The following is a 26,512-nucleotide window of genomic DNA, read 5'->3' as shown; positions in this document are numbered from 1 at the left end:
TGAGCAGCCAGGGCGGTGAAGGGCGGTCAAATAACTCCCACACGACCTGTATGCGACGTGGTGTAGGCCGTCATCTAGCAGTGGATTGAGAAGGGGGCTGGTAGCGTACATGTACTGCACGCACACCACAACAGTGGGATGTATTCTTTCACACCGGACGTAGTCAACTGCTAATCGGAGGTGCGGGAAATTAATACCGCATTTAGTCTGGTTCATTAAATTATTGATCTAAGCGATGCTAGACCTCACCTGAGCCTCGCAGTAAACGTGGAACAACTTTTGCCCAACGTTGCATGTTGAGTGGATGAGCTATGTGCTTTGAGTTAATAGCAGCAGCACTGCCACAAGGCCTGCTGCTTATAGGCTTCTCGTCAGCCTGACACAACACCGACCACGAATTCTTCCCCACCTTTCTAACCACCCCAACAATGATTGTACGTTGACCTTCTTTCGCACCGTACATAGCCAACTGTACTAATCGCAGGTGCTAATTCTCCTGCACACCCCCCCCCCCACACCATCCCTTCCCTTGTCCCGCGACGGCACTACCTGGTGGTGCAAGGCGGGCTGGAGGCAGTGGTGCGGCGCGAGGCGTGGAAGTTCCTGTTCGGGATGTACTCCTGTTCGTCCACGGCGCGCGAGCGCAGCGCCCTCCGTGAGGAGCAGCGCGTCAAGTACCGCGTGCTTAAGTACCGCTGGCAGCAACTGCTGCCCGGCAACGTGCACCTGCGTCCCGACGGCATGGACGGTCAGAGATGCACCCCCGCACCCCCCCCCACGGCCACCGTCGCCCGCCACCCACCCTTTGCGTATGGTGCACGTGACACCGATGTAGTATACGTGGAATGCTGGAGAAATGCTGGGCCAATGTTGGGTCAACGTTGACCCAAAGTTGACCCAACGATGACCCAACGTTGGGCCAATGTTGACCTAACATTGGGCCACTTTGTGTTAATGCTGGTGCAATAGATCCAGCCGTAGGCTGACGTTTGCCCAATGTGCCACGTTTACTGGGGCCATATAAAAAAAAAATCAATGGATCTATAACATCCATTGATTGACCAACTGGCGTCTTCCGAGCGGCTGTTTCATCCACCACATGCAACTCTATCGAAGGGGCATAACGTAGAACATACAATCACAGTAGCAAATAATGAATGTCTCCCATGCTGTGCCAACAACTGCCAATATATACACACTTATATACATACTAGCGGTAAGTACCCGGAGTTGCCCGGGCGAAAAAGGCAGACACACACATGGACTTACACGCAGACATCGACCCACACACATAGAAACCCATCGACTTACACGCACACAAACACATATGGACTCACACACAGACATCGATTTTAGAGACACACGTAGTTACACGCGCAAATCGACAATAAGACTACAAGAATGCTATCTAAGCGCTGTAATAATATTAATATCTACGGACTTTATAGCAGTAACCGCACGCATCGTGTTTGGGGGGGGGGCGAAGAGGACATCACACTGTGAAAAAATAGCCACAGCGTTATGTGTGTATTTATTGCATGTTAAACGCGTAAAAGAAAATGTCCCCCGTGAGCTCGACCGAATGCGCATCACTTGGCAGGGTCCGCCCCCCCCCCCCCACGCAATTGGCGTCAGTTGGTACGGTTGATGGCCCGCAATAAATAAATAAATAACATTTGAAATGCTACAAATGTGTTAATTAACAACTTCAAAGTTTATGGATGGGAAAACTGAATAGCCTATTCCCACCGCGGGGCTTAGGGCGTGCTGGCTGGCAAATTATTTTCTACGTAAAGCCCACCGTTTGAGAGCCAAATCCCTCACAAGCACGCGCGTACAGAGACTTCTATATATAAGAAGAAAAATGTAGTGTAGTGAAATACGCGGTGCACACAGTTGACCGAGGGCAACTGAGGGCAAGCAGGTGCGCGTGTGCAACATGGGGTTGCACGAACAAACCACCACCTAATTTAGGGGCTAAGCGGGTGCAAACCGGGTCGACCGGTTGTGCACGCTGACACCGGAGGTGTTGCCAGGGAGACGGGAAATAAGGGTTGATTAATGGGCTGACAGGCGCCAGCCTGGCTAGCCTTAAAGAGACACACGAGAGCTCTCGGATAAATGCCACTCAAGCCATCAATGGACCTCAACCCTCACGAGTCGTCGGGCGGGTGATGGTTGATCCCCCCGCCCAGGACAGACGAGTAAGTGGGTCTGAGGGAGCATAGGCGAGGGCAACGGTGGAGTGTGAGAACCCTCTGTGTGGAGAAGAAGCTGTGTGCTGAGGCACTGTGTGTGAAGCCTGTGTGTGTGAGGACACTGTGAGTGCGACTAAGCTGTGTGCGGAGTCGCCGGGAGCAGAGCTGCCGAGGACAGGATAGGTGAGGTGTAACATAGAAAAGAGTGGAAGAAGTTAGATCTAAGTGACCGTGTAGATAGTTCTAGGAGTGCCTACAACTGATGCAATAAATAAAGTTAAAGCAGGTAACTTGTTACGTGTCCGTCTGAGTGATTTTACAAGACACTACACATATATACAATTGGCTATTTGTAGAACTCATGGGTACTTTTTGGCTCTTGGTCTTTTACAGGTTGGCCACCCCTGATCTGTAAGGATAAGTTACTTATTTAGTGACGAGAGCCACACTTGAGTCCAAGACCTCTTTTTGACGAGGGTCCTACTGCATTGGGGTTTTCTCTTTAGACGTTTTTAACCAATCAGTGAGTGTTGATGCATGTGGGAGGAAACCACAGGACTCGTAAAAAAATCCAGGCACATGGGGGGGGCAACACTCTATCCCCATACAGTTGGAAACAGATGTAAATTAGTCCACACTCTGCTGTACTGCCTTCTCCTAGTGAGCCAGGGTATTGCTCCTCCTTGATATCCACGGGAATGGAGTTTCACCAACCCTCGCTGCTGCCTCCATGGTGCTGGATTGCAGGCAGCCACGTACGTAGCCACCACCGCCACCCAGCCATAATTTTTAGTTGAAAAGAAAATAGTGATGGGAAAGTAACGACAGTATTTTTGCTAAACATCAGATTACGTCCATGTGACGGGCGGATAATTACATCGCGGGATTGTGAGAGGTGATGGTGGCGTCTTGGGGAGACCATCTAGCAGTGGATTGCACATAGCTGATAATTGCACATTGGTGATGATGGATATGAAGTAATATCAGCAGACATTTCCTTTTAAGCCAAGATGTGAATAACAATCAGCATCTTGAACCTCGATGACATCTGAAGAATCTGTTTTGAGACCCTCTAAACTTCTTAACATTTGGTGAACAGTAATACAGTAGTATCACATGTATTTTAATAGTTTGTTAAAGATGTTTAAAATTGTGTTGACGACCTTTAAACCTGCGACTAACATTTATATTTTATGATCTCCGAGTCACTTGAACTGCGGCGTAACGTTTATCCCACGTGAAATGCATTCCTTCTCCTAAATGGTCACATTGGGTGTCACCTCCACAGAGAGGCTGGTGGCGGTGGTGGCCGCTCAACAGGCAGGCGAGAGGCAGGCCCAAGCCCACACGCCAGGCCCGGCGTCGCTTGCCTCCGAGCAAACGCAGAAGCAGCAGCTCACGTTCCTTGACATCCAGGCCCGGGTAACGCGCCCATCCCGTCGGGCCCCATTCCCCTCCTAGACATGGCCACACACAGAGCGTTTACCGTGTCAAGAGCGCTGAGCTGTGATCATTTACAATCCTTGGTCAACTCTGTGCTTCAGTCATCAGTGATTAGACTGGGTTCTCAAGTGCAGCAAATTGATTGTCTGAACCCACTCACGAATAACTGCAAAAAATAACCCCACCAAGTTTGGCAGAATTCCTATTCATCTGGGTATAGCTGTTCCACAGTGTGAATTAACCATGCTGGCTGGGCACAGTGTTGTTAATTCCATACAAAGACAAATACAAAGATCCCCTATATGGCCTCAACAGACTGTAGGGACAAGTGATGTTAGCAAGCACCTACGAAGGCCGGCACGTCACACAAAGGGGTAGGTGGCCAGCACCAAGTCCAGCCACCTTTGGCTCCCCAGTGGCGATGTTTTCACAGGCACTCATTTAAGGCTGAGTCGATCTCGAGGAGGCCCAGAACCGGTTCAGATAATTGTCACTGGTGTTGGCCGTGAGTGGGAATCGAGCTCAGGTCACTGGGTTCGTAGCGCAGTGTGCTGACTTCTGCGCCACCGCTTCCCACATTCACACACACACACGTACACATTCCCATGTTTCTCCATCTCTTGACACGTTGCCGGTAAAAAAATTCTAGTAAATTTGTGAAAGAAAGTATCTAAACCTTGAGAAAAAAAAGACACACCCCACCTTTGCGTACAAGGAGAGAAGGATGAGCAGGGCAAGCGATGATGGTGAGACCGTGTCAAGCGACAGGACACCGGCACCTCCTGCAGAGGCGATGACGTTTAACCAATGAGGGTGACCTCTGTGCCCCATGTGCCAGGTGTTTGCCGACCGCCAGCCCTTCCATCTGGAGGAGCTGCAGAAAGCGATCCGCATCATCGATAAAGACGTCCCACGCACAAACCGGGACCTCGCTTACTTCCAGTGAGTCCCGCCAGACGGCTAATCCACGCTGTCTCCCTTATTTTTTTGTTTCATAATTTTCAACGGCTTAGGAGTTTGCATTGTCCTTGTACCATTCACCTTTTTGGTGTTCATAGATCTATCGCACTGGTGAGACAAAACCATAAAAGAAGCTATCTTTAGTTGTAGGCCAATCAGTTTTTCTTCCCCGTCTTTTTTAACAAGCAGTTAGATGCCCCGCTAATTCTTACTCCCTCAACTTGTTCTGCCATTCTCCAGGAAGGAGGGTATTTCAAATCTGCTGGTCCTGCGTGATGTACTCATCACCTTCGCAGCCTTTCACCCAGGTGAGTGCAGGTATGCATACGCATTCGTGCATGATTGGATTCCTCCAATCTAAATAATGATTCTGATTCTGATTGTCCTAATTTTTTAGATGGAGAAAACTCAACGCATTCGTCAAAAACACCGCCTTGAAATGAAACTAAATAAATGAAAGTGTCAAGTTGATTTTGTTTAACAGGGCGAGAACAACAAGAGTCTAGTATGGAGTTATGCAAGTTTGAACGGGGGCATTATTCTTGCCAGTAGGGGGAGATGATTGCTATGCGTCGTCCCAATTGAGTAATTTTGAGCCTCAATTATGAACATATAATAGGCGACGCTTTTGAGAAGATCACCAGCGTTATTGACAAATGTGTTTTTTTATTAGTTGTGTTTCAGGCCATTGGGATGGAACATTTTCTCAACTCTTTGAGTTTGTGGTGTATATTTAATAAATGGCCACATATTCAGTTCTTTTGGAGCTAGTGGTTTGAATAAAGCTGAGAGCTTCTACACACACAATGCAACCTTTGTGCGTGTGGTTAAATCATTTTTTTCCCAGCCTGCACTGTTTCCCTCGTGGCGGGTTTTCTGGTCATTTACAGATGTAAATTTACAGATGTAAATGACCGTTCCCTTTAGGCAGTGCTCCTGAATGACCGTTGCCTTTAGGCAGTGCTCCTGAATGACCGTTGCCTTTAGGCAGTGATAATGGGTCTCCATCGTGTGAAGGTTACAGCCCTCTCCTTGTGAAGTTTACAGCCCTCTCCCAGAGGCACGTGGCAGCAGTAAACGTCGATGATTTTACTTTACTGATATGAGTCATAATGCGGACGGAAGTAGTCAACAGTTGTATCTTTGCTTCACTGGCTGCCTGTTGGGATGGCCACATTTTATCGACTCTCTTAAGTTGGTAGTCTAAACACAAAACGGCCACACATTCAGTTATTTTGAGCGGAAGTCAATTGTGAGCATAGTTTCAGCGAAGCAGGTAACTAACCCATTGAGCCTCGCCTACCCGTGCAGGAATGCAGGTAACACCTAATACGTGGCCCTATTGTATTTTGCGATTTCAATAGACCTGTTCACATTTAGTGCGCGTCTTTGTTGAGAGTGTAGGGGTGTTACAGAGAGCCCGTTATGCATGGCAGCCTATGGTAAACAAGCACAGTGGGCGGGGCTACGTCAGTGCACGGGCAGGTGGCCTCTACGACGTCCGCGCTTCGGACGTTACGATCCCCCGGGGCCCCACCCCTCAGGGAGGGGGGTGTATAAAAGGGGAATGTATCGGGGGGCTCGGGAGTGATGTGTGAGCTAAGAAGAGAAGACGGAAGACGTCCTAGATAGAGCCCTGGTCTCCCCCTGGTACGCCGTCCTTGTCAGGACCGCGCAGGCTCGAGCCAGTGGCGTGGTACCAGAGCCAGAGCCAGTGCTGGTCTGGACTCTGAGTACCGGGCCCGACTGACCAGTGTCGGGCCAAGATAGCCTCCCCTAGTCCACGAGAGGAGGACTCTGAGGCAGGCTAGGGTTAGCTAGGAGGTGTGTCCTCAGATAGACGGGTGAGGGGGCCGATACCCCCTCAAGTGTGTATGTCACAACGTATGGTGTTAATAAACCAGTGTGCCTCCAACTATCCGGTGTGAACGAGTCGTGAGCGTTACTACAAGAGTATCAATAATACAATAAATGAGCACAATACACGTTCCCATATGTGTCTCTCCACGTTAAAAAACACATTTACAGATTGCATCATCAGATACCCTACTCTGCTGATGAGAAACTGAATGTCGAAACCAGTCCAGGTTTTCCTGGATGAGTAATTTGCTGTTCTTTCATTATTTTATTAGATTCTTCTAAATACTTAATTTCAAAACAAAAATATTGTTATATTTAATTAACCTCCTACGATTCCATCAATTCACTGGAGATGCAACTTTACATTTAAAAATGTATTACGTTTTCCTCTCACACACAAAGTAAAATATTTAGGTGAAAAAACTAGTTTTTAAATGCACACATTTTTATTTGCACTCAAAAGTAGAAAATAAATTATTTTTGCCCCCGGAATGAATCATTTAATGTGCTGAATAAAAGTGGGTGGCTTGCATTAAAATAATTAAACATCGAAAGGAAGCCATCCACTTTCATTCAACACATCAAATGGATTGATTCTGGGGGGAAAATGATGTATTTGTAATAAAAGACTCCGTCAGGCGATGCTGGTCTCCGTTTGTCTTTTATTCAGGTTCTTCTCCGCACTCCCCACTGGCCTCCCCGCGGACCAGTGTCGTCTCGCGCGCGACCCGCGCACGCTCCCTCTCGCGTGCCACGCACGCTCTCTCTCTCTCTCACGTACCACGCATGCTAGCTCTCGCATGCCCCGCATGCTCCTCCGTTAGCTCCTCTATTCCCGCACTCCGCTGCCCGTGGCGTGCAGAGGTCCTTCGGCCACGTGGCCAATGGCGCGGATCTTTCCTCACCACCCAACGTGGCTCAGCCTCTTAACTTCCCCGACTGCCCCGATCTCTTCCGGGCTCCCACTTATATACATTCCCCCCACGTGACCCTGACTCCTCCCCTTCCGGATCTCAGATCCGGCCTTCCCATACTACCCCGCTGGCTCCGCCCCCATTCACCTCGCCTCCCATTGGAGCCGAGGTGAACGGTGGCCCCTCCCACACGCCCCGCAGACCAGGCTCTGCCCCCCAATACCCCGGGCCATGTGATTGGACCAGAGCCCAGCAACAACCCCATTTACGCTCGCATTACATGACCCCCCCCCCCCTGATGAAAAGCCAGCCGTCCCGGCTGCAATAGGACAACATAATCCGAGCGACAGCATCACAATCAGGAATCACCAGACACAACGGAGAGTATAACAACAACACAATTAACGAAAGGGAAGGGATCTTGAATGAGTGCGGGTCGCCGGCCCGTCCTTCACGAGAGGCGGCGCCCTCAAAGGTCGCAGTCCCGACAGGGTTTTAGGAGCGGCGGAACCTGAACCATCCGCCGCTGGTGGAGGCCTGTCCATCCCAGCACCCCGTTTCCCAGAGAGGTCCGTAGTCGGGGCCCCCTGCAACTGCAACCGCGGCGGGGTTGGAGGGGCAGCGGGGCCAAGTGTCCCCGTCGCTGTGGTAGGCCCACTTGGTGCAGGAATCCCTGTGTCCGGCAGGATCACAGCCGGCCCGTCTACAGGAGGTATGACAGGCGCGCTTGCAGGGTGAACAGGCAAAGTCAGTGGCGCACCGGACGCGACAGACACCGGCAAGGCAACGTTAGGAGATGACGCATCCACTCGCGGGGCCACGTAGGGTTTCAATCGGGACGTGTGAACGTACCAATGCCATGATCCGACCCGAACGTGTGCGGACTGCGGGCTAGGGACCTCAATAAGCACAACCGGCCCCTGCCAGGGTTTGTGCAACTTAGGGGAGGTCCCCACCAGTACCTATGGGCAGTGGAGCCAGGCCATGTCCCCCACTCGCCAGGGGGACCCATAATGAGAGCGCCGGGCGCAACGTTCATTCCGGGCCTGGGTCCTGGCCATAGCCAATCGGGCTGCCTCCCGTGCCTCCGCCACGCATCGAGCGGCATCACGAATATACTCGGTGAGGGGCTTAACAGGACCCCTCGCCTGCGTGCCAAGTTGCACTTCCACCGGCGGCACATTCTTGCGGCTGTACATTAAAAAGAAGGGTGAGTACCCTGTTGACGCATGCAGCACCATCCGGTAAGCGGAGAGCACCCCAGGGATATGCAAATCCCAATCGGCCTGCTTCTCGCTAACCGTATGACAGAGCATGGCCGACAGGGTCCGGTTCAACCGTTCAACCATGCGATCAGTTTGTGGATGGTAGGGAGACGTCCGAACCTTCTTAGTCCCCAGTGCGTCGCACACATCCCGCAATAGGTTGGAAGAAAAATTTCGCCCTTGGTCTGTAAGAAACCTTTCCGGCGCCCCCCTTGTCCATCACATATCCGAACAGAAATGCCTCCGTGATAGACGCCGCTGACTGGTCGGGCAGGGGCCAGGCCATCGGCCAACGGGAAAGATATTCAACCCCGACCAACAAAAATTCATTCCCCCGAGCGGACGGGGGAAAGGGCCCCAGAATATCCAACGCCACCAACTCGTTAACCCGCGACACTTGTATCGACTGCACTGGGGGAACATACGGTTGTTTAGGCGGCTTCCGCTGGGCACAGTCGGTGCACGCCCGAACATGCCCGACGACATCAGTCATCATGCCGTGCCAAAAATAATCCCGCTGTAACATCAACAATGTTTTCTGCACCCCGAGATGTAACAACTTCTCAGCGTGCAGAATCCGAATCAACTCATATCGCAACGACGATGGCACAACAAGACGCCAGCGATCGTGCAAGCCTTCCCTCCACATCAACAAGCCATCACGAAGAGCCGCTCCCGGCGTCCCATCGGACGACGGATATCCCCTCTTCTTTGCTTTGCAGCCTGACTCCGTAAGGCCCCCAGCGAATCATCGAGCAATTGCTCTCGAATCCACACGGAACGCGGAAAATTCAAAACCCCGTCGGCCCGGTTCCGGACACGTGCAAGCCCCGGGCATCTCCACAGCGGACACGACAGGACGCGGGGGCTGTGGAACCCGCGTGCACCTATTCGTGCCAGAGGCACAGGCGCAAGGGGATCCCTGCGGCAATCGGGAGAGCGCGTCCGCATTTGCGTGACGCGACCCCTTATGATATTGAATCTCAAACGAAAATTCCTGCAAAGTTTCCAACCATCGCGCCAATTGGCCAGACGATTGGTCAACTTTCAGGGAATATTTTAGAGCCGTGTGGTCCAATAAATTTGCGGCCATATAAATACGGCCGGTATTGACGGACAAAATGCACTATAGCCAACAGTTCCCGGCGGGTAACGCAGTAGCGGGTCTCCGCCGGAGATAAAACACGGCTCCCATAAGCCACCACGCGCTCGACGCCACCCTTAAATTGCGATAGGATGGCCCCAATCCCCGTGTCACTAGCGTCAGTTTCCAGAATAAAAGGCAGAGTGAAATCAGGGTAGTCCAGCGTCGGCGCTGACGCCAAGCGATTGCGTAGGCCATGAAACGCCGCCTCCTCTGCCGAACCTCCGGTTCTTTGCCGTAAGGAGGTGCAATGGCCTAGCGATCGTGGCAAAATTTGTAACGAACCTGCGATAATAGGAAGCGAACCCGACAAAACGACGCACGTCACCCACCGTGGCCGGAATCGGCCAGTCCCGGATGCACGCCGTTTTCTCCGGGTCCGTGGCCACACCGTCAGAGCTGACTATGTGGCCCAAACAGCGCACGGATCATTGCAAAAAGTGACACTTCTTGGGCTTAAATTTCAAATTGGCGGAACGCACCCTAGCAAAAACAGCATCCAATCTCTGAAGATGCTCCTCAAACGTACGGCTGAACACAATAACATCATCCAAATATATCAAGCACGTGTCCCACTGCAGACCGGTCAACACGAGTTCCATCAACCTCTGGAACTGAAACAGGTCCTGCGGCGTACGGAAAGCTGTCTTTTCCCTCGAGGACTCGTCCAGGGGGAGCTGCCAGAACCCCGAAGAGAGGTCAAGAGCGGAAAAAAAATTCGCCCCAGACAAGGCATTGAGGGAATCATCCATACGCAGCAGGGGGTAAGCATCCGCAACCGACACCTTGTTCAACTTCCGAAAATCGACACAAAACCGTAATTTACCATCCTTTTTCTTTACCAGGACCACCGGAGCGCCCCACGGGCTGTTGGACGGAGACATAATGTCAGCGGCTAGCATATCATCCACCGCGCCGCGTACATGATCCCTCTCCGCCGGACTCAACCGATGTGAATTCATCCGAATGGGAGCAGCATCCCCAGTATCAATATGGTGGGAGAGCAACGAGGTGTGTCCCAGATCGAAATCGTCTTTAGTAAAGACATCAGAATATTTCTCCAACAGCGCGCGAAGCGCGGACCGCTGGTCCATAGTCAAGGACGCATTTCTTGGCACAACTCGGCGATCCATCGATCGTCCTGCGCCATCGAGGACGAAACCCCCCCAACGAGGCCCCGGTGGGCCGGATCGTCATGGGCCGTGAAGGCGGTCGTAGCATGTGCCAAAACCGTTCTGGCCGGCACGACGACATTGTCCGCGCCTCCATTCAACACTTGCAAAAATGGAGGCTGACCCGGCCGAACAATCGTTCGTGCCGCGACCAGCGCCAGGCCATCCGAAACCGCGTTGGACGGCGACAACAACACCCCCGCCGCCCCCTCGACCCCAGGCATGGGCTTCCGATAATGCAGTGGGATAAGCATCTGCTAGCCAGGTGGAATGTCGACCGAAACATCGGATAGCGCCTGCACCTGACGGTCCGGAGCGGACTGTCCCCACGGCGACGGCAAAAAGAAAATCTTCTGGCCCGCCGGTAACTCAATACAATTCTGATCAACCCTTATCTGAATGAGCATCTTTGCCAGAAAATTGGTCCCCAACAAACACGGTACAGCGAGGGACCTGGAGATTAACACCGTCCCCGAAGCTGACACACCCACAACCGAAATACGTGCCTCCACCTGACCAACGATGCCCATACTCCCTCCGTTCGCCGCAACACATGAATCGTAAACCGGTCGTACCCGCGACGGTGGAATGGACAGGAGATGGAATATCATGTCCGAGATGATAGTTGCGGACGCGCCCGAATCTACCAAAATTTGCACGTCGACCCCCTGTATCGAACCCGGCACGGTCGACGACCCAGTAACGGCTGCAACCACCCTCCGTGCCAATTTCCGCCACTGTGTCAGCGAGCGATGCGGATCCCTTAGAGTCCCCCCCATTAGAACAGGCCCCCGGAACGCATACCGACAGTGATGCATGAGATGACAGGCCTTGCCGGGTGTCTGATGCGTTCCGACTTGCCTGACACGGTTGACTCTCTGGCGTTGACGTCGTGTCCTTGGCCGGGGACTCCGGCTGAAGAGGCGGGTGAGGGCGACTCCGACAGTCCAGCGCGAAGTGTCCAAGACGCCCGCAGCGGTAACACGACGAGTCGGCCCGCCGCCCGACTCCCCCCCCCCCCCCCCCCCCCCCCCGTCTCGACGATCCCTCAGCGGCGGGCCGGAGCGCGACTCCGCTCCCCCTTGAGGAACCCACTGGGCCGCCGCTGCAGAGAGATCGCCAGGCCCCCTCTCGTCCGGCACAAAGACGGCCTTTGACGGAGTCCACCCGGCGGCGCCTCCCTCCACGGTCGGGCTCCCCGTCCAGGCGGTCACCTGTGCCCAACGGCGCAAGTTGAACTGCACGTCGAGGCACTTGGCTGCCATCCGGGAGGTCAGCTGCTCATGGCTGCATATCGGCATCGGAATGCCCAAGTCCTTGGACAGCTCCAACATCTTACCCAGTATCAAGGGCTCCAACAAGTCGGGCTCCGTCACTGGATACACGGCCATGGCCAGCTCAAGCACAGCTCTCCGGAAAGCCACAGAAGATTCCTCGGGTGCCCGTTGCCTCTGGACGAATCTGCGGTGTGCGTCGTCCGGAGGCTCGTACGCTTCCGCCATCTCTTCGAACGCCCCTTTCAGCGTTGCTTTCTTCGCGGCCTTGATGGAGCGGAAGAATTTCAAAGACTTGTCGTCCAGAAGCGTCGGCAGAACTTCCAAGGCCTCCGCATCCGTCCACTTGGCGGATTGGACGGCCGACTCAAAACGCCACGCAAATGCGCTCCAATCTCCTCCAATTGAGAATTATTTAATCGTCGTCAGGCGATGGCTGCGAGTCCCCGAGCTGCTGTCTTCTGATGCAGGCGTCTCCTGCGGCGGCGACAAGATGGCGTCTTCCCACCGTGGCAGCGACAAGATGGCGGCTTCCCGCCGTGGCGGCGACAAGATGGCGGCTTCCCGCCGTTCGTCCGTGACCACACCCAAGATGGCGGCGTCCTGCCGCGTGTCGGAGAGGGCGGGAAGCGTCGCAGAGGCCCCAATGGCGGACGGCTCGGCCCCACCCGAAGGCTCCCCGCTTGAAGGCCCGCCGCGTGGCCGATCCGGCATCGTCGCTGGCGTGACCAGGGTGACTAAATCCAGCAGAACGGCCCGCAGCGAATCAAGCTGGACTGCCACGTGTCGCCAGCCATCCTCGGCGCCCGTCGACACAGACGGCCTGGCCGCCCCGACGACATCTTGTACTCCTGTCGTGTCGCTTTCCGCCACTTCGCCCACGCCTTCCATGGTCGGGACCGCCACCGCCAGAGGAAGGTCCTCTTCCTCTTCTGAAGATGGTGCAGGTATATTTTTTTTCTTGAGATGTTTCGACATCTCGTTCCACTTCTGACCCCAGTGTAATAAAAGACTCCGTCAGGCGATGCTGGTCTCCGTTTGTCTTTTATTCAGGTTCTTCTCCGCACCCCCCACTGGCCTCCTCTCGGACCAGTGTCGTCTCACGTGCGCCCCGCGCACACTCCCTCTCGCGTGCCACGCACGCTCTCTCTCTCTCGCGTGCCACGCATGCTCTCTCTCGCGTGCCCCGCACGCTCCTCCGTTAGCTCCTCTATTCCAGCACTCCGCTGGCTGTGGCGTGCAGAGATCCTTCGGCCACGTGGCCGATGGCGCGGATCTTTCCTCACCACCCAACGTGGCTCAGCCTCTTAACTTCCCCGACTGCCCCGATCTCTTCCGGGCTCCCACTTATATACATTCCCCCCACGTGACCCTGACTCCTCCCCTTCCGGATCTCAGATCCGGCCTTCCCATACTACACCGCTGGCTCCGCCCCCATTCACCTCGCCTCCCATTGGAGCCGAGGTGAACGGTGGCCCCTCCCACACGCCCCGCAGACCAGGCTCCGCCCCCCAATACCCCGGGCCGTGTGATTGGACCAGAGCCCAGCAACAACCCCATTTACACTCGAATTACATATTTTTCATTTTGAGTGCAAATTTGTGTGTGATAAAGGCCGAACGAAATTCGGTTTCGGTGCCGAAAGTTGGCAAATGGCCACTTTCGGCATACTTTCGGTTTTACGGCCGCAAGTAAATGTTTTACTTTCGGTTTACTTTCGTTTTCGGCCGATACTGATAATGACTTTCGGTCGTCAACCGAAGATCTATTTTTAGAATATAACGCTAGTGCTACGTCCATCTCTCTGCCTATCGGCCGGTCAGTCGGCGCTAGGCAATCCTATGTGATAGGCTGCAAACACACACGTCAGCAGCTTGGGAGCGAGGTTACAGCTGCATCGATGGTATGCTAATGTCAACAGACGGCAGCCTGCATCTCCATCCGTGGGTGGAGTCTCTTTGGCGGGACGACAACAAAGTGCCTCTGTTGTCTGTTCCCAGCCGCCTGCCCGCCTTGGCTTATGTGTTGCGCTCGCTTAAGTCTACACGCGTGTTAATACCGAGATTCGAAGTCTGACAATATTGATATTCAGTTATTTAATAGTTCTGTAGCGAATTAGTGATAACGAAATTACGAATTTGAGTGAAGTAGAAAATTAAAGTTAATAAACGGAGGCGTTAATCACCGTGAAGAATGTCGAAACATGCGGTGCGGGATTACTTCACTAAAGTCAATTCTGATCAAAGCAAGGCGCAGCAACCTGCTGGGCGAGAATGCGGAAAAACTGGTATTTCTTAACTACAACACTCGTTTGTTTGAATATAATTACTAAGTAAGTAACACCTAAAGATTTGATATTTAGCTACTCTTACTGCAGACTCTGAATGATTAGTTCTAGATTTATTTTTTATTAAAGTAGAATTGCATCATGACATATTTAATAAATCTTGTGTTGGGTAACTTCGGTTATATACCTTTCTGTTTCGGTCTCGGCCGAAAGTGTAATTAAACTTTCGGTTTCGTCTTTGGTTTCGGCCGAAAGTCAATATTTAACTTTCGGTCTGGTTTCGGTTTCGGTCGAAACCAGAAATTCAGTTTCGGTCAGCCTCTAGTGTGTGCATTGAAAAAATTGTTTTTTTACCCCATTGTTTTACCGTGAAAACTTTTAACTATTAATTTTACCAAGTAAGGTCCACTGAAGCTATATATCTCTTTTTTAGAAGTGACCTGGCCACAAATGATAGCAAAAATGTATAGCAGCCAAATACTCAAAGGACATGTTTCTAAATGTGGAGGGAAAAACAGGCGGATCCGGAGAGAAATCCACACAACCCAAATCGAACCCACGACCTCCTGTATACCAGGCGAGGTAGTTAACATCAGCATCACTATAACCCTCTATGCCAGGCATGTCAAAAGTCCGGCCCGCGGGCCAATCACGGCCCGCGGTCAGATTTCATACGGCCCGCAGCTTCGGTCTTATGTGTTATTTATGGCTCGCTAGCTCTGTCAGAATAAATAAATCATAAAACTTTAAATATGTAATTCCTCCTTTCTCCACATGGTGGCAGCACCATTATAATGCTATCTGGCTCTGCATCCGTGCCGCGAACATATCGTCAGATATTCAGAGACAACTGGGGGACAGGGAGTGGCTTTTGATTATTTCTCATTAGCCTGCGATGAAAGCACCGATGCATCTGACACTGCACAACTACTTGTTTTTTAAGAGGAGTTGATGACAACATGAACGTGACAGAGGAGCTGCTTGACCTCAAAAGCCTTAAAGGGCAAACCAGAGGAACAGATTTATTCGTTTCTGTTTGTGAAGCTGTTGATGATATGGAGTAAAGTTTCTGGGATCATTACCGATGGTGCGCCTGCCATGTCTGGTGAGCGAAGTGGATTGTCCACACTGATCTGCAATAAAGTCAGCGAAGAAGCAGGTAACGCTATTAAACTTCACTTTATCAATCACCAGCAGGCTCTCTGCACCAAACATCTCAAATTTGACGATGTTATGAAACCAGTGGCAAAGGCAATCAATTATATTCGCTCTAAAGCTCTAAACCACCGACAGTTTCAGCAGTTCTTGCGTGACATCCAGGCTGAATACGGTGACGTAATATATCACAACGATGTGCGGTGGCTAAGTCGGGGGTCCGCACTGCAGCGATTTTTCTCTCTCAAAGAGGAAATTGGACATTTTTTGGGTGAGAAGGGACAACCAATGGAAGAACTGTCCGATCCTGTATGGCTGGCAAATCTGGATTTTTTGGTTGACATAACAAAGCATCTGAATGCGCTGAATGTTAATCTTCAAGGAAAAGATGCAATGGTGAGCCAGCTATACGCTCACATCAAGGCCTTTGGAACCAAACTGCAACTTTTCCAAAGACACTTGTCCCAAACAGAGCCCTGCACCGCGCACTTCCCAGCTTTGAAAGAGGTCATTGACAGTTTCCCACAGGACATCGGTGCGCAAATGAAGAGTTATGTAACAGCTATCGCATCTCTTTCTGTGGAATTTAAAAAACGCTTTCCGGACTTTACAGTTATTGAAAAGGACATGTTGCTTTTCTCTTCTTCCTTTTCCGTGGACCCTGATGATGCTCCTTCACAGCTGCAGCTGGAGCTCATTGAACTGCAGTGTGACGATTAGTTCTCTTGTTGACTTTTACTGGCAGCTGGACAAAAGCAGGTTTCCAGAAATGCGATCATTCACTAAGAAAATACTGAGCTTATTCGGCTCCACATATTTGTCTGAGCAAACATTCTCAGTCATGAACTTAAACAAGAACCGTTTGAGGTCAAGGATGAGTGACTCCCACTTGCGTGACATTTTACGCATCTCAACCACTGCCCTCAAGCCAGACCTGGTCTCTTTACTGAAATCTAGATCTCAGAGTATTGCAAGTCACAGATGACATCCTTCACAGATGGAATTAGATCACGGATTTTACGTACTGTACTGAGTCCGATCCAAGTCCGATTCAGTACAGTACATAAAATCCGTGATCTAATTCCATCTGTGAAGGATGTCATCCCTGACTTCCAATACCCTGGAGTCTATAAACCGAGTTGCAGCTGTGGTGATTGTTAGATTGGGGAAACGAAACGTCATGTCTCTGATCGTGTCCGCGAGCACAAGTCAGATCTGAAACACGGCAAAATTGAGTCTTAATAATAATAATAATAGTAAAATTTGTAACGCGCGCAAATTTGCAGACGTAGTGGCCGCAACTCACAGGCGCGGAGCAAAGCTCAGAGTCGTTCAAAAGCATGATTGTAGAGGTGAGTTTTTAAGTCTCTCTTGAAGGAGTCGATTGAGGTGATGCTGCGAATGTGCAGAGGGATATCGTTCCAGACTGTTGGGGCTGCCACCGAGAAGCGGCGCATAGACATGACCATCCTGAATCTTGGTATCAAGAGGAGGTCGTGAGTCGCGCTGCGCAGGCATCTGCCGTGTGCTGAGCTGCAAGTTGTCAATAATGAAGAAAGGTCCGGCGGGCAGGCGGATATGAAGGCATTGTGGCAGAAGCAGGCGGTCTTGTATGTGACCCTACTGGCGACGGGTAGCCAGTTCAGAGCATGGAGACAAGCTAGTGAGTCGAGATGGGGATGAGTGTGGGCAATGACGACGCGTGCTAGGTTATTTTGTAGTCTTTGAAGTTTCTTTAGGTTGCCAGCGGAGGTCCGGACTAGGACGGAGTTGCAATAGTCAAGGCGAGACCCAACTATGCAACATGCCAATGTGTTGGCAATTTCAGTAGAGATGAGAGGACGTATGTGTCTGAGACACTTTCAGGTGAAAGTTACATGAGCTGATGATATGGATGGTTTGACGGTCGAAGGATAAAGTTTAATCTAGGATGACACCGAGGTAGCTGAAGTGGTCGGTGAACTTGATGCTGTGACCGAAGATGTGTATGTGTGTGGGGAGTGCTGCTGAATTGAGATGTTGCTTGGTACCTACCATGATGGCCACTGACTTTTTCGGATTAAGAGCTAGGTTGTGTGCAGTGAACCACTGTTGCACGGCGGTGGTACATTCCGAGAGCCTCTCGAATCCAGATACATTGCTAGAATCGATGGCGGTGAATAGAATCGTGTCATCCGCGTATGAGTGATGCTTAACACCGAAGCTAGCGATGAGCCGGCCGATCGGGGAAGTGTAGGCTGTGAAGAGCAGGGGACCTAGTACAGAGCCCTGGGGAACCCCGCATAATGCTGTTGTTTCAGGCGATGTGGACATGCCCACCCTGACTGAAGATTGCCGGTCAGAAAAGTACGAAACTATCCACTTGAAGTCGAAGTTGGATGATGGTGTCGAAGGCTGACGAAATGTCCAGACTTACAAGTGCAACAGTTGAGCCGGAATCAATGATCGTCAAAATGTAATCGAGCACTCTAGGGAGTGCTGTTTCTGTGGAATAGTTTTGACGGTAAGCTGACTGGAAGCAGCAGTAGTTTGCGGAGGAGGTGATGTGTGGTTTTAGCTGGGCGAGGGCTAGTCGTTCAAGGAGTTTAGAGAGGTTCGAGAGGTTAGTGATGGGACGATAACTAGATGGGTCATCCGGGTCTAGACTTGGTTTCTTTAACAAGGGAGAAACCAGGCCAGGTTTGAGGTTGGACAGAAAACGCCCCGAAGAGAAGGAGGCATTTGCGATGTTCCTGATCATGATGGCGAGTTCCGGAGCACATTGCTTGAACACGGAACCTGGGAGCACGTCGAGTGGAAATTACTTCAAATGAAGTGATTCAATTAAAGAGAAAACGTCTTTTGTAGACACCGGCTTTAGCGTAATTAGAAGAGTGTCTGGGTTAGTGCTTACAATTTTAGGTACCATGAGCGGGGTACAATGGTGCGATGTGTCGGTAGACGTGCACGAGTTTGCGATGGTGATTAGCTTGTTGGTGAAGTAAGTATTAAAAGAGGTGGCAAGTTTCAGTGAGGAAAGGGAATCACTAAGGTGAGGGACCATGGTGCTACCAGGATGTAGAAGATCTTTGAGGGTTTTCCATAGAATGCGCGGTTTTCCGGTTGCTTTTTTGATGCGTTCCTCAATGTAGGAGGAACGTGAGACTAGGATCAGTTTGTTAGTTTTCCTGCAGGCGACTCTGTAAGCCAATCATTGTTACAACACTGTGGGCTCTCATGATATTGTTTTTTCCGAGACCAAGGTGCTCTGCAAACCCTCTGGCTACCATCAAAGGTTTGTACACGAAGCCATCCAGATATACAAACACGGACATAATTTCAACCGTGATGATGGGTACAAACTGAGTAATCATTGGAAAGATGTTATTAACCATGCAAAAAATATTTAACTACACATTTTTGGACCATCTTATTTGACAGGTACTATTATACTTTACCGAGTGTTAACATCCCCCGCGTTTAACAGTACTCTCCTTTTTTGTATTTGGGTTGTCACCAACACTGGGTTAAACAACATGCGCAGTGTCGTTCTCTTCTAGCATGTGCACCTGTTGTTCTCTTTAAGCCCGCCCTCGCCATACGTTCCATTCATTGGCTACCATACTCAGATAAGCTCCTCCCCCCCTCCTCCCCCCTTAACTTGTATTTAAGAACTTGTATCTTGGAATTTTTGCCTCACTTGATACAGTAAATCTAGCTGTGACGGTCCCACCTGATGACGGAGACTTGTGTTGCCTCCGAAACGTCGTGATTTATTATTTTATTCTATTACTATCATTACTTTTATTAATTTTAATTTTATTTTTTACCTACGTGACTTTACCGAAAAAACCTAAGATTATGCTGCTTGCCTTTATCAATCCGCATTGACCAGTCAGGGTGAAGTATGGTCAAACGGCCTCCACAACCAGCACGGCGTCAGGAGGCCCTCATCCAGCAGTGGATTAACATTGTGCAGCGCTCATCCCCACCAGTGGAAATTCCAGAATCCCGTGGCAGGGACCATATTTAATAAGCACTGACGACTTCGCACAAAGTGGTAGCTATTTTATGACCCTGTAGAGATGACAGTGATGGTTTGCCTATGTCAATCCTTGACCCTACAATAAATGAAAGCATGTGCATTCCTCGACAACAGTCAACGTTATGAAAGGTTAATAGCATGCAACACAGCTATTACAAGTAGAATAACGATCACCTCGATTGAAAAGTAGTGAAATTACATATAGAACACGATACGTATAACGCGTTTAATTGCCGTATTTGCGATCATTAAGTAATGTACTGTATGACAGCCGGTAAGACACATATAGGCTGCAATGCTATAACAATGCACACATGCATAGTAGTGCATATCGCGACACCGTACTCAACGTGCACAGATTTTGCACTTTAATGTAAACCATTTATATCAACAACCATAATTAGAACATTGTGGCAATGAAAATATGGATAACATTACGGCATTTCATTGGAAAACATGATCACGGGTTTCACCTGCTCACTCAACTTGAGCATAACAAATGTTGCCCTCCGCACGTCGGAACGGGAGTGACAAAGCAAACAAACACATTATTTATGACTTATAACTGTAATTATTTTAACAATAGGAATAGTAGTAATTGTTATAATTGTAATTGTTGGTTTCGCACTAAGGAAGAGGGAAGCACAGCGGCTGCTCCGGCGCCATGACGAGTGGTGATGTAAGCACGCCTTTCATTGGTCAGAGACTCACCAATAAAAGCCGCTCTGATTGGCCAAGTCGTTTCCCCGCGTAACTGGCCAAGACCATTCGTGATTTCAAAAATGGGGAGTAGAATGTAGGCGTATTAGATATTAAAATGAAGTCAAAACACGAATAGGCCCATGATTGGCGGGACCTGGACTGGTTTTATAATGCAATCTTGAATTGTCACGCGAGACGAGTTTTTGTAGAAAATGTCAGCTCGTTAGGCTCCATAGATCCGACGATATTAAGCGTCAAATATTTTAAAGAATATAAACAGACAACACGGCAAGTTCAATACAAATGTGTAAAAACAACAGCGCAGGGCTATTGTGACGCACGCACCCACTCTATCTTCTACAACTCTTGGCGGCCAAACAACACAAATCATTTCCCACCACCACTCCACCAACTCCATCCACTCTCCATCCCATCCTCCAAAGACAAAACCCTCCATATAGCTTTCACAGACTGTTGTGGCAAGTGCTGTTAGCGAGCACCTATGAAGACTGGCACGGCACACGAGTAGGTGGGTGGCCAGCACCACACCCTGCCGCCTTTTTCTCCCTCGTGGCGATGTTTACACACCACACCAGGTGCTCATTTGGGGATGAGTCGACCAAGGGGAGGCCCAGAACCAGTTCACATAATTGTCACTGGAGTTGGCCCTGAGCAAGTATCGAATTCAAGTCCTAGGGTTCGTAGCGCAGTGTGCGAACCGCTAGAATACCGCTACCCCATCCTCCATGCTACCCTTCACCCCATCCAGTGCTAAATTAAACCCTTGTGATTCACCACGCCGTCAACGACGTGCTGCCACAGGGCGGCAGCGGGGGGGGGGGGTGCACAGTGGCCGATCGTCGTTTTAGCCCTGGAGTTGAGGCATTGGACAAAACACGCGTGTCTGTGACGCTTTTCTCAAGACTTTTACCGAGTGCGTGGGGCAGGGGTTAAGTGCTTTTACTGCCGCCTTTCCCAACGAAACTGCACGACAGCGAAAACAAATCACACGTTGGGTTAGGTAACGGCCTTTTGTGAGTGGAGTGAATGAGGACCAGGGCTTGAAATGCCACTTTACAGCTGTCAGGTATTTCCACTGAATAGGTGGTGCGTGTTGATGAGGGTAGGTAGGTACGTAATTGTGATCCAGTGCTTTGGAGCCAAGGGTTGGTGGATCATAAAGGACTGTGACCTTCACAAACCTGCTGGTGTACTGATAGACGGATCGCACCCGTACAAGTTTCAAGTTAATTTTGTTTGAGTCAAGAGACGAGGATCGTCTTATTTGTAAGAGTGAACCAGATCGCCAAAATTCAAAAGGAAAAACATACTAAATAACAAGTAAAATGATGAAGCAAATGGAAATCAGACCAAAGACAACTGTGTTACAGTTGTAATTATTTCAAATAAAATTCCTGCTTTCACACCACCGACAACGCAGTTCCTTCAAATTTGCGTGAAGTTCACGGAGGAGTGCTGGGAGGGTGTGGCAGGGTGGGGGGACAGGGGAAGCGTGACGTCCCATGAGAGTTAGTCCTCCAGACGTGTCGCCGTGTTTAGTTTTTTGCTGCTCAACGTGGACGCCTGACCGTGCCGCCCTGACAGACGTGAGCTACGCACAAGGCATGAACGACCTGCTGAGCCGCTTCCTGGAGGTGTTTGACTCGGAGGTGGATGCCTATTGGTGCTTCTGCGCCTTCATGTCGCACATCTCCTACAGCTTCACTGGTGACGGCATGCTCCACAAAATCAGTGAGGCCCTCCGTTCCGAAAAATCAGTAAGGCTATCTGTTCCATAAAATATGTGAGGCCCTCTGTTCCACAAAATCAGCGAGACCCTCTGTTCCACAAAATTAGTGAGGCCCTCTGCTCCTCAAACTCGGTGAGGCCATCTGTTCCACAAAATAAGTGAGGCTCTCTGTTCCACAAAATCAATTAGGCCCTCTGTTACACAAAATCTGTGAGGATATCTGCTTGCCAAAATCAGCGAGGCCCTCCATTCCACAACATTAGTGAGGCACTCTGTTCAAAGTCAGTGAGCCCCTTTGCTCCACAAAATCAGTGAGGTCATCTGTTCCACAAAACCAGTGAGGCCATCTGTTCCACAACATCAGTGGTGCACTCTTTTCCACAAAATGTGTGAAACCTTCTGCTCCAAAAAATCAGCGAGGCCCTTTGTTCGACAAAATCAGGAAGGCCCTCTGCTCCATGAAATCAGTGAGACCTTCTGTTCCACAAAATTAGTGAGGCACTCTGTTCCACAAAATCTGTGAGTCCCTCTGTTCCACAAAATCAATGATTTTTCGATTTAAAGCTTTCGTGACTGCAGGGATTCATCTTCTTGGTTCTTTCGGTAAAGTCACGTAGAAGGGAAGTAATAAAATAATAAAAAGAAAACATAATAAAATAATTCTCACGACGTTTCGGCCACAACGCAAGCAGCCGTCCTCAGGTGAAGAATGAAACACCACCAGGCTTGGAGCGTATATTTAAGCTGGGTTGGAGGGGGGAAGAAGAGCCCCTTGACAAAATAATTTGCATATCAAGAGGAATTTAGCATATTTATGGAAAATGCGTAGGAGGTGTGCGGGGGGTTTCAAAGTCATATTATGCCCGTGCATTATGCAGGACTAGCAGCATCAAAGGTAGGGGATGGGGGTAGCATTAACAAAGGGAAGGAATGTTAATAGTATGTAGCTGCAGTTACTAAACAACCACGTACAAACTAAAGTATAAACTACATAGTATCATCAGTATACTAAATATACTGTCCAATAAGCTGATCTACTAACAGTAAGTAATACATTACAATTCTACGTCGCAACAAAATCTAATATGCTTCCAGCTAAACTTTTTTCTCTTACATCACACGGGTCTACCCCGTACGGTATACTACCATAGACAAACCCAACATTAAATTATATATTGTATTACTATACACCACTCTATACCTTCGTCTATAATATTACCCTAAGTATTATTCTACCCACCCTACTGTATACCACACTGCTGTATATTCACTATACAATTACGATACTGTATATTACCTTATACATTGTATTAAACATTACAATTTTATACTATTTATACAATCTGCTATACACTATACCATTGAGCGTCGCGTGATAGATACTAAGAGGAAGCAACGAAATATGTCAATGGGAGAGTGGTGAAGGAGACATGCAGCGGAGCAAAGAATCCATTCCCTGTGGAGAATACAAGATATATAGTCAATGCCAGTGAGTGGACTGCAGTCTGAAAGTCACCGTAAAAGTGAACACAATCAGTTAAGATCCTAAATGGTTTGTTACGTCCTTCCAATGATTGCTGAGCCAGAATCCATCTTCTCGGTTGAAATTGTATCGGTGTTTGTATATGTGGATCACCTCATGAACGAATCTCTCATGGTAGCCAAATGACTTGCAGAGAACCTCTGTCTTAAAACCTTCTGCAGCCAGGCCACCAAGGTTATATGGCCTTCCAAAGATACATAAATAAGATACACCTCTTCGTCCCATTGTCTCTACTATCAACTCCCTCACCTACAGACTGGCACGTTTTTTGTCTGAAATCCTGCGGCCTTTCACTGGAAAAACCACCTCTGTGGTACTAAACTATACTGACCTGGTATAGACAATCAAGGGAATTTCCCTGTCCCCAGACGACCTGCTTGTCAGTTTTCACGTGGTTTTCTTATTCACCAAAGTCCCTGTACCTGACACCATCGCAATCATTGAAGACTTGGTTCATCAAGGACTGAATACTGGGGTATCCCTCCTGGGGAGACACTGCTTAACAAATACATACTTCACCTGGAATGGATCTTTCTACAAACAAACTGAGGGCACCCCAATGGGCTCCCCCCCTATCTCCGGTTGTAGCCAACGTTTTCATGGAGAAATTTGAGACTGACGCCATCCAGACTGCCACTCTACGCCCGACCTTATGGAAGAGGTACGTAGATGACACTTTTGTCATCTGGCCACATGGCCGGCCTGCTCTAGACCAATTCCTCGACCACATCAATTCCATACACCCAACCATCAGATTCACCATGGAAGTCGAAAAAGATGGAAAGCTACCCTTTTTGGATGTCCTAATTGAAAGGAGACCTGATGGTTCAATGAGCCATTCTGTCTACAGGAAAGCCACCCATACGGATGCTTACCTAAAACCGGATTCCCACCACCATCCATCCCAGAAGAACTCTCTCATCAAGACTCTATATCATAGAGCCCAATGCATCTCCGACTAGGAACACATTGCCAGTGAACTCAAACACGTACGCCAAGATCTTAAGGCTAATGGTTATTCCGAATACACAATCCGCAAAGCCATCACTCTAACCATCAAGAAGGATCCTGTTGAGGAGCCTTTCAAAACCATCACCTTACCCTACATTGCTGGGGTCACAAAAATATCTCCAAAATCCTGATTAAACACAAGATCCAGGTCCGATTCAACACAGTACATAAAATCCGTGATCTGGTCCCGTCTGTAAAAGATGTGGTTCCAGACATACAGTACCCTGGCGTCTACAAACTAAGTTGCCTCTGTGGTAGCAGTTACATTGGAGAAACCAAACGACATGTCTTGGACCGCATCCGTGAACATAAAGCAGACCTGAAACACGGTAGGACAAACACCTCAGCCGTGGCAGATCACTGTTACAATTCCGTGGGCTCACATGACATTGACTTCTCCAAGACAGAGGTTCTCTGCAAGCCATCTGGCTACCATGGGAGATTCGTTCATGAGGCGATCCACATATACAAACACAGAGACAATTTCAACTGAGAAGATGGATTTTGGCTCAGCAATCATTGGAAGGACGTAATAAACCATTTCGGATCTCAACTGATTGTGTTCACGTTTACGGTGACTTTCAGACCGCAGTCCACTCACTGGCATTGACTATATATCTTGTATTCTCCACAGGGAATGGATTTCGATTTAAAGCTTTCGTGACTGCAGGGATTCATCTTCTTGGTTCTTTCGGTAAAGTCACGTAGAAGGGAAGTAATAAAATAATAAAAATAAAACACAATAAAATAATTCTCACGACGTTTCGCCCACAACGCAAGCAGCCGTCTTTAGGTGGAGAACAGGTCTGTCAAGTAGACAGAGTCTGAATGGCACGCTCCAGGCTTGGAGCGACTATTTATGCTGGGATGGAGGGGTGAAGAGCGTCTTGACAAAATAATTTGCATATCAAGAGGAATTTAGCATATTTATGGGAAATGCAGATATGCGATTAGTACTACTTGTGAAATGCGTAGGAGGTTTGGCGAGGGGTTTAAAGTCATTATGCCCATGCATTATGCAGGATTAGCAGTATCAAAGGGAGGGAGTAAGGTTAGAATTAATAAAGGGAAGGAATGTTAATAATATGGCGCCGCAGCAACTAATATGCTGATTGACTATACCTTGTCATATTACACTATGTTTCATTATACCCACTCAACTGTATAGCACACTGCTATTTATTCACTATAAAATTACAATACTATATATTACCTTATACATTGTATTAAACATTACACTTTAATACTATTTATTATTATAAAATATGCTATACACTATACCATAAACCGTGGCGTGAAAGGTACTAAGAGGAAGCAACGAAATATGTCAATGGGAGAGTGGTGGTAGGAAGCTTGCAGCGGAGCAAAGAATCCATTGGATTCTGGCTCAGCAATCATTGGAAGGACGTAATAAACCATTTCGGATCTTAACTGATTGTTGTTCACGTTTACGGTGACTTTCAGACCACAGTCCACTCACTGGCCTTAACTGTGTATCTTGTGTTCTCCACAGGGAATGCATTATTTTCTCCGCTGCGGGTCTCCTCCCACCGCTCTCCCATTCACATGTTTCATTGCTTCTACATACTGTTAACATTCCCTCCCTTTGTTAATGCTACCCCCTGCCCCCTCCCTTTGGTGCTGCTGATCCTGCATAATGCATGGGCATAATATGACTTTGAAACCCCCCCGCCCACCTCCTACGCATTTCCCATGAATATGCTAAATTCCTCTTGATATGCACATTCTTTTGTTAAGGTGCTCTTCTTCCACCCCCAACCCAGCTTATATATAAGCTCCTAGCTTGGCA

The 26,512-nt window shown here is 49.3% G+C and overlaps 1 protein-coding gene across 3 annotated transcripts in view; it reads left to right on the top strand.

Annotated features, from left to right (window-relative positions):
* The window catches only part of LOC144731630 (TBC1 domain family member 25-like), an 89,098-nt gene that overhangs the window by 4,264 nt on the left and 58,322 nt on the right, over nt 1-26,512 (top strand). The window contains exons 2-6 of one of the 3 annotated variants that reach the window (XM_078612835.1): nt 563-748; nt 3,487-3,620; nt 4,480-4,583; nt 4,842-4,909; nt 22,004-22,126. In XM_078612835.1, the coding sequence (XP_078468961.1) occupies nt 563-748; nt 3,487-3,620; nt 4,480-4,583; nt 4,842-4,909; nt 22,004-22,126 (615 nt within the window). Of the gene's footprint in view, nt 1-562; nt 749-774; nt 2,954-3,486; nt 3,621-4,479; nt 4,584-4,841; nt 4,910-22,003; nt 22,151-26,512 lie in introns of those variants that run through there. The other 2 variants (XM_078612834.1, XM_078612836.1) reach the window with 2 other exon arrangements.

The sequence above is a fragment of the Lampetra planeri genome, chromosome 39 (genome assembly GCF_965212315.1).
Source record: "Lampetra planeri chromosome 39, kcLamPlan1.2.h2, whole genome shotgun sequence".
Classification (NCBI taxonomy): Eukaryota; Metazoa; Chordata; class Hyperoartia; order Petromyzontiformes; family Petromyzontidae; genus Lampetra; species Lampetra planeri.
The sequence above is the reverse complement of the archived record's forward strand: the minus strand, read 5'-3'. Positions and strand labels throughout refer to the sequence as shown.